The sequence below is a fragment of the Syngnathus leptorhynchus genome, chromosome 13, assembly GCF_054491065.1.
Source record: "Syngnathus leptorhynchus isolate UIUO chromosome 13, UIUO_Slep, whole genome shotgun sequence".
NCBI lineage: Eukaryota > Metazoa > Chordata > Actinopteri > Syngnathiformes > Syngnathidae > Syngnathus > Syngnathus leptorhynchus.
In genome coordinates this window covers 6,625,040-6,639,668 of record NC_141207.1, presented here as the reverse complement: position 1 = coordinate 6,639,668, position 14,629 = coordinate 6,625,040, and the positions used below count along the sequence as shown (strand labels likewise).

Here is a 14,629-nt window from a genome sequence, read left to right as displayed (position 1 = left end):
TGTGCAGCTCACAGCAACACGTAGTGGAACCTGAAATCTGATTGGACACTATAATGATTATTGTGTCCAATCAGATTTCAGGTTCACGATGCTGTGAGCAAAAATTTGGCGGGCGGTCAGCAAGTTGCTTGAGAAGCACCTGTCGTTAAAGCCAAACTGTGCCATGATTTTTACTTTCTGGACCTGAATTTTTGCGTCTCTGGTCATAAGTAGGTCTTATTTACCCAGGAATGAGGAAAACAGACGAATTGGTGTAAGACTCGTTTGAAAAGATAACTTCAACGTCGTCCATTTTCATTTCATAGACGAAGAACGGATCGCGACGTTAAACTTTTGTGCTAATGTGCTAGCATTACGCCAACGGAGAAGACTCAGAGGGTAAGTGCCACAATAACATTATTATTGTTAAAAGATGTGTTGTTAGGGAGAATATATTTTGTTTTTTATATTTATATTGAAGCCAAACGTAATATTACGAAAATATTCACGCCCCCTTCAGAAAACCAATTTTTTCAGAAAGTTTTAATAAAGAATTGTATTTTCTTTCTTCAAAAATTATCTTCCTCGAGTAAAATATATTGAATTCATAGGAAATGGATGGATGGATGGAAAATAAAATATAAAGTGCATTTTTTGACAACCGTTTAGTTGCATTACTCTTTCTGTCCACTTGGTGTCAGCAGAGACAGAAGATTTGTCTCCCAAGGTCAGTGTCAATGCGTCCAGGTTCTTCCCCAACCTTTCTTGAGCCAAGGCAAATATTTCACGTTTACCGCCGAATAAACATGTTACAAAAACAGAGAAAGATATCTAATGGTTGCCAACATAGTCATGTTCATTGTACATTGCACCAACTAGTGAAATACTACTTGGTTGTTCTTCAGTCACGATAGGCCTGCTGTTAGAATTTGTTTGGGGAGGGGGGAACCTATTCAAATTTGCTACACTTGGTGAAAACACCCCCAAGAAGACAAATAGAGGATACTTGTGGGCCTACATACGCTTGTATTTGATGCTGATTGTGTTATATTTCATCCCTCATTATTAAGGATAAGAGAAGAAAGTGCTATGGTTGGCTGGCAACCCGTTCAGGGTGTCCCCAGGCCTACTGCCCGATGACGCCGGGATAGGCTCCAGCCCGCCCGCGACCCCCGTGGGGACAAAGCGGTACAAGAAATGGATGGATGGATGGAGAAGAAGGTAAGATATGTGCTAATATGTGACATTTTCTGTGCACTCTGAACATGTCAATGAATATTTTAACCCCACTAAGCACTTCAGATAATAGATTTAAAATCTATTTAGTTGCTTAAAATTAGTCAAGTTAATAATTGAATGTAAACGACTGAAATCACAGTTTTTAAACCATTATTTTTACAAGAGTTATTTCATCAATGTTACTTCCACTCTCAGCGTGGTGCCCCTCATCACCCTCAGGGGGCGCTATGCACCCAGGTTTGACTTCATTATCATTATTTGTTATCACTCTTATTATTATTCCATTGTGATTGCTTAGTGTGTTGCTCTTATCTGGACTCGTCTGCATACCGCGCTGAAAGTCACCTGGAATTTAAACCACTATTCCTTTTTATTATTATTATATTATGTTCATGTGCACAATCACATTACAGTTAATTCTGTATGTTTACTAGGTTGTACTGAGTTACTGTTTATGTTGGTTTACCTTTATGAGAAGGTCAAAATATTAGAAAGAGTTCATGGCAAGATAATGCTCTTAAAATAAAACACAACCAGAGCAGGCTACCTTTAAGTATTTTCACCCTAGATATGTGCACTTGTACTTAATGTTTCGGTGACCCCGTGTGTATTTAAGCCACGCTGGTCGAAGCAGATGCCCACCCTCCGAGTTGCATGTTAATGTCTCCCATTGAAATCTGGCGCTTAATGAATGAAAAGTGACATGTTTAATGATGACTGGCCCTTTAAATGCATTGACATGACTTCAAGTCATTATTATGCTAATGCACGTGGCAAATATTGAGTGTACATATTGTTTTTTCAACCCCTGGTTTGCAGAGTCACGCCGGCCGTGCGTGACAAGTGTCCAATTGATCACGTTACGTTTATGGGGCGTGGGACAATTCATATCTTCCGAACGGAGGGAGCGTCGACACGCGTGGAACTTTAACTGTCCCAAATCCCCAACCCACCAAAAAAAAAAGAAATCATCCACAACACCCCCAAAAGAGCCAATCGGCTTTGCGGCATCGTCTCCCCCACTCTGTGAGTCCTTCTACACGCGTGGACAGACGTGTATACACGCACACACACAGCCCGGATGCGAGCCGGACTATTAAACTCGGTGCCGGCCAAAAACGCCACTCGCTCCGGCGTGTGTGGCCGGTTTCAAGTTGCCCTCCCTGTGAATTGATTCTACTATGAGGTCGCACCAAGGTGGTCCGCAGGAGGCAGGGGCCAACGTTCGGGAATGTCTACCAGAACCCGCTCTTGAAATACGACAAATGAAACAAATATACATGGAAGTGTTGTTTGTTCACCTACTATGGCATTTAAATCGATGACATTAGCCGCAAACGTATGAAGAAGAGGATTAGCAGCGATGGCCGTTCAAGACACTCCCCCTTTGCTTTTCAGTGGTATGATCCACAATTTATTCCAGGGAAAGACTGACAGTTTTTTGGGTCATGAAGCAGCTGTTCAAGTCAGTGGCCGGTCCCCCCTCCGCTGGAATAAGAAATTAGTCCATTTTCAAGTAAATAACTACAGCTTCTGGGCCGATAAGAAGGAATTACCCAATGGTGTGTGGAGCAAAACAGTTAAATCCAATAAATGTGAGCTTCCTGCTCCCGCGCACCTCCCCTCCGTCATGTTATTATCAAAACAACATGAGGGAGTCTATGTCATAAGCAATTTACTGCTCCTATTTTCATGCGATTGTGGTAAAATATGAAATTTGATCATATTTTGGATGGAAATGCACATGTGCAAAGACATCCAAGTTAGCAGTGGATTCCTCATTTTCAATGCATTTAAATTGTAGATAAGGTTCAAGTCAGTTAAACGATAGGTAAGTCATCTGAGTTTTGAAATAAAAAAGTCAGTCGTGATGCGTTACATTTACTTAAATGACGTGGATGAATTTGACTTGTTCGAGTAGTTTGAATGCAACATTCCAACTATTAAGTATTTTTGTTGTTGAGCTTTAACACTACTTTTACTCAATTATGGATTAATTACTCTTTTTCTGTAAAAATTAAAACTTCTTTATGGAGTTGGAGTGGAATTTGAATCACAAAAGCATTTAGAGTCGATATCAATTAAAAGTAACAATCGGTAATATTTGTTTTCATCACAGTTTTGACTGTACAGTGGCTTGTATTGAGAGAAAAGAATTTCCAACTTGACTAATTTAAAACCAGGTTAATAGCGAACTGAGCAGCTTTGTATTTTCGTTGTGGTGACGTCGCTCATAATTAACCATTAAATCATATCTCGACGCTGTAACGATTGCTGTAAACAAATGACATCTTGATTCCTGTTGAACGTGTTCCAGAACTCTCGAATGCTCGGAGGCCTTCGCTCGAGTGCACGCCATGCATTGTGCCAACACGTAATTAAGCTCCTGCGTAGCCGTATCCGATTAACATCGTGTATGCTGAGCTAATAGTTGTTTCCGTGTCTTTTTTTTTTGCTGCTGCCGGCAGATGAGCAACATCCTTCTCCATTTTTAGATGCCTGAACTGGCTCGTAAAGTTTATTGTGCGATGAAATATGTTGACACCTTGATTAAAAACACGGCCCGCGGTTCCTTGTGGATATTATACTTTTGTACAATGAATGTCAGTGGAACTATAAATAAATGGATATGACTTAGAATGGTAACATTGTACAAACTTGCAATTATGGCGTTTGCGGCGTCGCATTTATTACACAAGCGGCTTAATGAAAATTGGATGTGCTTATACGGTGCAGTAGAATTCCGATTGCTGACCACTTTATTAGGTACACCGACACAATCGTATTCTTGGCACACGAAGCTACAGGTTTAAGAGTCCTGTCATATTTGGTGCAATATTTGATTCAAGCTGTTTACTGCCATTCCGAGTTGGATTTTACGTGACAACTTAAAAGTAGTCGGAGAATTATATGTTGAGTTTAAAATAAATAAAATAAATGTGAGGCATGTTAGACCCGATGTTGCTAATTTCATTGACGGGAACAAGGAGGTATGCGCTGTCGTGGGAGCGGTCACATCTGATTTCAGAAAGTGGCTCCTTTTAAGAGTCTTGACGTGGCGCCCAGTGGAACGTTTAAAAAAATACAATGCAATGAAACAGTGGATTTGATGCTCACATATTTGTGAATGAATATCTAGTACAAGTGTCGGTGGAGCTCACAATTACATTACAATTATTAACAGTTCAACTCTGCCTAAGGAGTGTTGAATGTCATCCTACTGCCTCATTCTTGCGAGAGCATATGTTGCTGATTGCAGAAATTGTGACACAGATGTAGCCTGTGTCTTTGTTTGGCTTCTGTGTGATCTGTTTAAAGGCGCTCGCAGAGTTGGCTGTAAATAATGAGATTTAGCTCAATTAGAGTCCTCTTGAGGTGGCCAAGAAGAGTGGCGGCAGTAATCCACGGCGCTACCGCTCGGCCTGTTGGCGGATTATGTCCTCGGGTCACAGTTTATCCTTTACGTAAACTATCCGCAGCGCTCGGCCCAGAGCGGAGCGCGGCCGACACCTCCCGGCTCGATAACATCTGATCCCTCAGCTACTTGACGAAAACCAGGACACTGCGACTTCCTCCGGAGTCGCGGGTGTCCACTCCATCCATCTTTTGGCGGTTGCTGGGGATATACATCAGAGGAAGGGCAGCTCTATCTATGTAACATGCTGAGAAATGGCGATGTTGCCGTCTGATACACTGGGTGGGCTGCTGACCATATGTGTGTAGTACCACTGTGTGTTTTCTCAAATTGTTACCATCCCTCCAGTGGACACCATGACACACAATTAGTAGCCGGTTCAGTTGCATCGCGTTGTTTAAATCGATAAATAAATAAAAGTCTGAGTTCTGAGTTCAATAGCATTTTTATATTTATATGTCTGCAGATGCTGAACTGCAAGTTGAGTTGCGTGAATATGGCCTTTACGTTATTGTTTCGACCCAACCCCGAGGCCACCGTAGTTTTCAATGATTCGGGACACAATAGCATCTTAGTCATGCGGGCTCCAACAGTCTGAATTATCACTCGACACGCTCATCCTCCTTAAGTGCACCTCAGCGAATATGCTTTGCCGAAGCGGAATGGAATGCCTCCGCTTGAGGTGTGGCCCGTCTGTAGGCCCGCCGCTCTCCTCCCCGGCTTCCATTTTAACGGCGTGTCGGCGAGGCTCGCCGGGATCCGGTTTCAGTCCCCTTTCGGTGGAGCCCGGGCCCCGCCGCTGACAGCAGCTTTTATTTGATGTGGACGTCCCGTGTTGGGTTTCAGCGCGCCGCCTTCAACATATGATCTCCATTATGAGCGCAGGAGGAGGAACGCGTGTTTGCTGGATGAATGGAGGGGAGGAGGAAGGAGAGATGGAGTGAGGCCAACAGATGGAGAATGGTAGAGAAGTGTGTCGGAGGTGGGCAGACTGGCTCAAGTGGACATTGAGAAAAGATTGGGGTGGGACGCTGAATTAAATACATTGTAACCATTAGTCACCAGACTAACTTGTGCGGCTCCGATAAGACCGAGGCGGTAGATGGCAATAAATGGCCTCTTGCAGGGTTGAACTGTAACACACATTAGTTGTCTACTCAGGAAAAAGTAATTGAGATCATTTGTTCGTTGGATGGCTCGCCCATGCCTGTAGTTTTCGGTGAGTTTTCTGTTTTGTTGAGGTTAACATGTCTGATGTCCAGACGTTTGCTGTTGTAATGTTTATAAAGGAAATATGATGACATCCACCACGTGTATCAGGACCTTGATCAAATTCACCAAAATCACTTTATACCCCCTGCGCCACAACTTAGATCTGGGTTCACTTATCTAAAATTTAGTCCACTTTGTCACCAAATTGTTCAGTGCGCCAGGGGCGTGTAAAAGAAAACACTCTTAGCCCAGCAGAATTCCCAAACATGGTAAAAATGAAAAGCTGAGAAAACAATTGTTACAAATAAGTCATAATTTTTCTTAATTTAATGAATTCAACTTGGGGTACGATATTAATTTCAAGCTGCAATTTCCCGTCTAATTAAAGCAAACGCCTGCTTGATTAGAGGATAGAATATGAACGTGAAGTTTGAATGCGGGCTGATATGAGAATTATGAGTGATGACAGGGGGGCGCCAGATGACCTCGTTTGGAGTTGCCACGCTGACGGGCTTCATGCGAAACAAAACAGGAGAGATAAAACCTGCCGTGAACAAAATGTCACGCTAATAAGAAAACCCCAAACAGGACCGACAATAAGAGCAGGAGAAATTAAATTAGTCAATAAAAACTGCAAAAGATGAGTGAGATTTGTGTGTTAATAATGTGACTCAGACAAAAGAAGGAAATAGATATCATACAAAATAGTCCCTGTTGTACAAAATGGGGCAGGGGATAGCAAATATTTGGCGTGAAAATGAGAAGTGAGGCTCTCAAAGCAGCTCAATTTCTGTCTGCAATAAACATGCAAATGGCCGCAGAAAATAATACGTAAATAGAACACAGGACTTCAAAAAACAAAAATATACAGCTTAGTTACGACTGCATCTGATTAACATGTTAACGGTTAGTATGCTAGGTGCTACGCTAGCAGACCACACAGTTAATGGGACACATACTGCGCACGGGCTTTCAGGTGGCTATAAAGAGATACAACATGTCAGGAACGAATGATTTATCCGGACGTGTGTATGCTGCAGAAAAGCTTTTACTGACCATTTTACATGAAAGAATTGTGCCAGCAACTTGATGAATATGGCGGCCTAGGGAGCCAGCTTTTGCTTGTAAAAATGGATCCGTTGCGTTTCCTTCTGTCTTGTCGGCATTTGCCGCTTATACACGTGGCGGACTTCCAAACTTGGGAAGCTAAAAAAAAAAAAAAAAGTTATGCGCAAGGTTGAAGGGTTGTGATTTTGATAGGGCGTGTCGCGATGATGGCTATCTAATGACGCTAATACCAGCTTGCTAATTGCTATTATGCTAATTTAACACAATTAGGAACGTTTCGTACGAATTGTCCTGCTTCCAATCTACACCGAGCTTTACAGAGCTGAAAAGCAGACGCTGCATCTATGTTTCTGATCATATCTTCAAGCGAGCGAGAGTGAGAGAGAATCGTCCTGGTAGAATAAATGCCGCAACATGGAGCTTCTGTCATCTGAGCCTGTATATACAGTCGTGTGGCAGAAAGATGTATAGCCTCACTCCGTGTGTGCGTACGTGTGCGGGTCATTGTGAGGAAGAGCTGGCATCAGCGAGCGCTCTCCTGCAGTCATCAGTAACAATGGAGGCCTACCTCCCTCTACCTCCCTCCCTCTCCTCCCTCTGTCTGTCTGTCTGTCTGTGCTTTGTTCACATACCGTCTCAGCCCAGCGCCTAGGAATGTGTGTGCGGGTGGGCGTATGTGTGCAAAAAGAAGGGGTGGCGGAGGATGAAGAGGCCCCGCAAAGGAGGAGCCAGACAATCCGAAGGTAGTTAGTTGGCCTTTTCCCTGCAGGAAAAGTGCACATGAACCTCCGAGTATATTTTATGATCAAAACACACAAAAAATGGCTCTTTTTACGGCTTTGTTCGAGTCATCTACAGACGCCATGTGAGCTGTGTAAACAGGGCCGTAGATGTTATTTCACGAGTGTTGGGGGGGTGGGGGGGACAAATCGTTCAAGCGTAAGACAAGTTTTATGAGAAAATGATCGCCCTCTCACATTCAACTGCTCCTTTGATAGCAGCTAAATAAGCAAACTGTCAAATTTAGGTTAAACACAAGATCGGTGAAGCATATGATTGACTTCCCTATGGTAATACTGATCCCAAAAATTGAAGAAAATATCGTTCTTGAAATTTCATTTGATTTTTAACATCCATCCATTTTCATCCTCTCAAATACTTTCTGACAATCTTTGTCTTTCTAGAAAGCTCATAAATACAACAAAAATGTCCTCACCTTTTAAGCGATGACCCGCAAAGTTAAAAAAAAAACAATCACGCACATATACACACAGTATCGAGTTCATTCATGAATTGCAGCTTTTAATGGTGACACAGCCTGGCAGATGTAACGACAATGTGTTGAGAGTCTGCGAAGACACATGCGCCGTGAACATCGGCAGCCCTCTCCGCAATATGCCCACGGCTATGAGAGCAGACGTAAGATCGTTTGTGAGAGAACACTTTGACACCACTGCCACCAGCCTGTATTATCACCTGGATAAGGTCTTCAAGGTGTCCACCAGGTGCAATATTCGTGAGAGAAATATATGACATTTTATTGCTATTTTAGATACTCTATAAAAAAAAACCTAACATGCAACAGTTATGCTAATGTATAACGAGTCAGCCATTCTAGTCACGTACAATAAGTTCGGGATTTGAGGAAAACGAGGTAATTGGGTGTCTAATGATCAGACTAGATGCGATGCTAACAAGCTAAGAGCGCGTATGCTAATAGCAAGTTTGCAACTTAAGTTAAAAAAAAGAAGCAAAGGATAATTCGGCATTCTCAGATATTGAATTGAAAACCTGATACTAAATGCTAACTTGCTAACAGTAGACAGTAGTTATATATACACGCATATATGTAATTTTAAGTCACTTATTGGTTAGCCCACTCATGGTTCTTCCAGTTGTTTTAGTAATCTTCCGTTCAAAATGCTGTTCGAAAATGTCAGCACAATGCACGGCTGTGTGTCTGCGGGTCGATCCGCAGCCACCACCCTTCTAATTCCAGCCTGCATCTCGCCTCTCCAAAACAGCGCCATAAACACGCCGCATTAGGTCACAGTTGGTTTCGTAACCACTCTGTGACCTCTTTACTCGCTCTCTCGCTTTTTCCCCCTCCATCCTCCTATCTTCTCTCTTTTCTCTTGCACACACACACACCAATCTGTCTGCTTGGTGGCTCGACTCTCTTTTCCAATCTCGCCCATCTCGCCATCACCCTTTTTTTTTTTTTTTTTTTTATGTGCTCCATCTTCACACTTGGCTTTATAAGGTCCCTGCTGTACCTTTAAATTTCACAACTTTAGGCTTCCAGTATTTCTCTTCTTCTTTTCTCCCGCCTACTATGAATTTATTGTTAACTTTGTTAGTCACAGACTTGGTGCCTAGTGAACATTTTGTTTTTTTATAGCTACTTGAAATTAATTAACATTTTGATAATTTATTAAGTCACCAAAAATTGTGAGGACTACTATTTTATGTATGTTATGTAACCATAAGATACATTTAACTCGTATTGCATTCTGCACTCTCTACGGAATTTCTACACTTCTCGGTTTCCCTCACACTAATAGTAAATATTTTCCACCAGCAGTTATTTTCCTGTTTCGTTCTTCACTTTCAACATAATCCCGTAACCACAACAACAACAACAACAACAACAACCAGCAATGAAATCTAAATCTGCCAAACGTAAATAAAAAATTAAATCACAACTGACCAAAGGATAACACCCGCAGCAGTAACATATTTATGGTTAAGCTTAGATAAGGCGGGTCAAGTCATCTAAATCTGGACCAAAGGGCATCATGCAAATCATCAGAAAATAAAATGAATATTCTCATAAAAAGCTTCTGTGATGGCTGTAATCTGTTTTTCAGTGTGCACACATGCAACGGTTGCATAATGATGAATGTCTATGAAAAGCATATTGCATCATACTTCTTGTAATACCGTATTGTGTTGCTCACTAATTTGCTGAAAATCCCTGCTGAAATTTTCGGAGGGGCCGTCCGATTGTACTTTTTTTTATTTTATTTAATTTTTTTCATTATCTGCCATATAATTAATCGATAACAATCTTCCAGAGGTGAAATCAACTCGACACTCTTACGCTCTAATGTTTGGTAATGTGTCGTGGTAATTTAATTAGTCGAGAAGGAATGTGATGAATCAAATCAATTAGATATCACTATGAAACATAAATTATGTTTTCCCCAGGCTTCATTATCAGCCTTGAGGTGTGTGTGCGTGTGTTTATTTGTACATATGATGTCAAGAATGAATGGTCAAAAAAGGGAGCCATTTTTTCTGCTGTTCTCATAAATACGGATCGAAACGAAAATACAGGACAAACAGCGGATGTAAAAAGTCTACACACCCCTTTTGAAATACCATTGTTTTGGTGATATTGAAAATGAAATCCAGATAAATCATTTCAAAACTTCTATGGAGGAGCTCTTGTGATTCTACAAGTTTTTAGAAACATCATGGGGACAGCTTGCTCAGTAGGGACCACAAATCTGGTAAGCCTAATTGATATGTGTGTGTGTTTGTTTCTGGCATTCTTAACTTTATGGGGACCTCTTGCTGTTTGGGGAATATAAATCAGACATAAAACAAATGGGCTAGCTCTTCTGATATTCTTCTGAAGTTTTTGTAGGGACCAGAAAAAAAAAACATAAAATGAATGCAGACGCTGCAATAGCTACTAGCTACTATCCATGTGAGATTTTTAGCATAAGCACTTTTTTTTTTTTTTTTACACCCTGGTGTGTGTATGTTCTGTGATACATCACTTTATTGGAATAAAAGTCTCTTTACACATTCCCGTCAGCAATCAGGTGAAAAAAAAAACAAATTCCGATGATATACACGTGCATGTCTTTAGCATTGGCACAAGTTGCCACGTTTTCCCTGCGCGTGTCGGTGTGTCGAGCCAGCGCAGCGTGCACACCGAAGCAGAATGAGGAGGGATAAGCGTTCACAGGCGGCAATTATGTGTCATTTTCCCAATTAAAGCTGGCCAAAACAAAGAGGTCAAATTTTACACTCTGGGATGTTTCTAGCGAGTGAGAGAAACACAAAGATGAGTACGTATTTCCGCACAAAAAAAGTCGCATTCGTCACGTGGTTGAGTTTGGTTTTCTCTCCTCATTCCTCAAGCCAACCCGGTTGCTATGGCAAAGCCATGTCGCCTAGTGTGGCTACATGATTACTCACACATTTTATTCCTGTTGATACCACAGAAGTCACAAACATACAATTGCTGACAGTTACTTGCGAGAGTAAGAAAATAAACCTTGAGTAGCGCACCACATGCTGCTTCACCAAGTCATCTTTTTTTTTTTATGACTAATGTTGATGTAGAGAAAGAACTGTTGAACCTGACAGTGCCATTTTATTCTGCTCGTCTTTATTTGGTGCGATCCTTCTTATTGTCGCCATCAAGTTGCCATTAAACGTCGTCCCCGCCGCTTTAGCCCTGGGCGTCGTAATCCCATCAAAAGGAAACAGTATAACAACCTCGGACTAATCCTTCATTAGGCCGACTCCTCCTCCGCCATCTCTTGCACACCCCCAGTCGCCAAAGTGCTAGTAATTAGCTTAGCGCTAACGAGTCGCCGGAGGTAGCGACGGTCCGTGTTGGAGTTCAAAACCTGCCCGACGGAGAATCTGTCGCTAAATGTTTACCGTTACGCAGGTTGTAGCCTAGTTGACACTCTTTTAACGACAATGAAAATGTGATTTTTTTTTTTTTTTTTAATAAATTGCAAATGGGTGAATCGTCCTTGGCATGCTGCTCGCTTATCAGAATCAAACACAAACCTCAATGCAGCTCTGCTTACGTACGGAATTTAACTTGAAGACGAGACCACGATTGTCTATAATACACACGCGTTATAGTCATACATGAGAATAACGTCTGGAAATTGAACTTTTACTTTTTTTTCCCCCCTGCTCAAATCTGCATTTGTGTGTGTGTATGCTGTTTGCACACAGCTCAACGGATAGACATGCGCGGCGCGGCGCGGCGCGGTGCATCGACAGCACGCACTTAGGCAAAATAGATGGCGTTGCTGGTGTGCAAATCATCTATCATTTCCGCCTATGATTAATAGTTGTCCTGGGGATGCTGCTCAGCTATGAGGAGGAAGACGAGGGGGGTGGGGGGGGGTGAGGAAGACGAGGAGGTGGATGAAGAGAGAAAACGGCACAGAGGCGAATGAGATGAGGAGAAAGAGAGCTAAAGGAGTTCTGAATGTCACAGATTTGGAAAAAAACAAAATCTTCATTATGATCATCACCATGATAATCACAATACCAATACAATTAGTCCTAAAAATAATTTACTACGATCCTTATAAAACAAATTTTCACTTGAGCATGTGACTTTTGCCAAGAACAAGATAAATCATCATATAAATTGGTGGATGGTGGGGACCAAAATGAGTCATGCAATATTCAAATTGCATTTAGGCTCTCTCACTTAGGGTGTGTGTGTGTGTGCGTGTGTCCATCTCCAAATTAACTACGTGCACATGTGTGTGTGCGCGTGTGGTCGAGAGCGTGCGTGCCATCTGCTGTGGTGTCGAGACGCTTAACAGCAAACAAAGGACACAATGCAAATAATGTAAATAGCCTTCTCGGTCGTCTCGATGACACAAGTCACTGTTATCCATTTGTGTGTGCGTGCGTGAGAGAGACAATACCGTGTGTATGCTAATAAGAAGGCACACATGGATATGTAGGTCACGCCTGTCGAGTTTCCGCCCATTCCTTCTACACGCGTGTGCACATGTGGCGACACACACACACACACACACACACACTCTTGTCATGCCTACTTTTTCGACTTTCCATTCCCCAGGTGTGTCCCATGACAGTGCGGTACCTTCAAAAAGATCAAATAAATAAAATAAGGTACAATCTCCACAACGTATCGGCGCGGTGCTGAGACTAAAGCTTCACCGAATCCATTTTTGAGACGTTCTCCAAGGCGCAGTTTAAAGCAGAAGTGCCGGAGCGCTTCTCAGGAGGTGCTCAAGGGCAACAAAGCAGATAAACTCGCGTAATTCCTCAAATAGTGAGCCCCAGGCGTTTTACATGTCGTCTTTCTTTGATTGGTAGAGAGAGAATTGTTACATTTGTGCTATAAGAGGCATGGGGAAAAAGGAGCAGCATTGAATTGAAGCAAAAAAAAAAAAAACTTTGTCTATAGTATTTTTTTTTTTTTTTTTTAAAGAGGCTAAAATGGATGAATGACCTTTTCATTAATTTAGGGTTCCGGTCAAGGAGCGCAACATAAAACAAACTTGACTTTTTCCAGTGTCAAATATTTTCCTCTAAAAACAGTGATTACTTGAGGTCAATTATAAGTGGTGTTGAAGAAACACTAACTCCAGTAGCTCCGTCCGTCCTAATCGGCTGGCAAGACAGGCAGCTCTATATTTATCATCCCACTGTCGACTATTTTCAGAGCTTCAAACAGGCGGCAAAGCTCATGCAAATGTCTTCCGTTTTTGGCATCACGGCTACAGCAGGCGGAGGTGCGAAGAACGGGGTTAGAATGGCCGCTTGCCTCTCTTGAGTGTTATTATTCAAGCGGCTGAGCATCCGCCCTCCCCGTTTCGCTGACAATCACCACTCAGACGCACACATCCCAGCCATCGTGTCCGCTTTTGTCCCCTCGGTGACCCCCGTCCATGCATCAGGCGTGACGGAGGAAACAAAGCGAAACATCACTGAGACTCGCGCCGGTACATTTGGTCGACTTCGGGAGTGTCAAACTCATTTTCGTCTTTGGAGGGCCATTATGTCTTATACATGCTACACAAGAAACTGATGAATAATTCGTTTTGAAATTGGAGATGAGTAAAAACTGTTCAAATTATTCTTGACATATGAAGTTGATGCACATTTTGTCTTTGTCACACAAAACGAAAGCAGGTGTGACTGAAGTTGGCCGAGCCTGTGACTACTCCCACAACGGCGCAGCCCCACCTCGCTCAGATCCGCCATCCAGGTCAGTCTTCAAAAATAGCGTCCCAAATGTTACCCATCATTTTGTTGGCCTTGTCTGACTCATTCCCGGTGATTTAAATGACCTCCACATGAAATCACTTCTTCAATCATTTACAGCAATCGTATTGAGAACACACTTTACTTTAAATGTCGTCAAGGTTTTGTATCGTGAACAATCTTCACAGCCGTACCGATTTCTCCTCTTTTAGAGCACAGCAGAGTAGACGACGGCATATCCCCCTGACTCCCTAGTGTGACAACCCCCATTAGCCCGTCTGTTTAAAATCCCCTTCCCCCTACCCTCTTCCACGCACACATGCACGGGACCCCTCAGGGCAGACTGGGGTCACAAGGCTATGTCGTGCTCTAGGATGTGGGAGCAGTGCCAACAATAAATGTAGGCTTGTATACAGTGAGGAATTGCCGCTTGCTAAATTATAGTCGGTGGCCATTTTTCCATACACTCGCACGGTGTTGGCAAGCCACTCCGGCGTAGCTTTAACTGTCGGTACCACCGAGTCGTGTTTTTGGCACGGTAGCGGCGTTCACGCCGATGTTGCAATTTCCACAAGCTTCCTCCTCCCTTCTTATCGAGCAGAGTAGAAAGTGACAGGAGGTAGCGGGGGGGTACCGCAAAGCCTGTTAGCCAGACAGCTAGCGGGCCGCCGTCACCTCGCCTGCAAACGGCGACGTGGTAATTTC

At 42.7% G+C, this 14,629-nt stretch overlaps 1 protein-coding gene across 2 annotated transcripts in view; it reads left to right on the top strand.

Moving 5' to 3' along the window:
• The first annotated feature begins 120 nt into the window (after window positions 1–120).
• Window positions 121–14,629, top strand: part of LOC147047182 (single-stranded DNA-binding protein 3-like) — a 71,056-nt gene continuing 56,547 nt past the window's right edge. For both annotated transcript variants that reach the window (XM_085927473.1, XM_085927475.1), the window contains exons 1-3: window positions 121–378; window positions 1,050–1,200; window positions 13,850–13,928. In XM_085927473.1, the coding sequence (XP_085783599.1) occupies window positions 1,185–1,200; window positions 13,850–13,928 (95 nt within the window). In that variant the 5' untranslated portion in view covers window positions 121–378; window positions 1,050–1,184. The remainder of the gene's footprint in view (window positions 379–1,049; window positions 1,201–13,849; window positions 13,929–14,629) is intronic.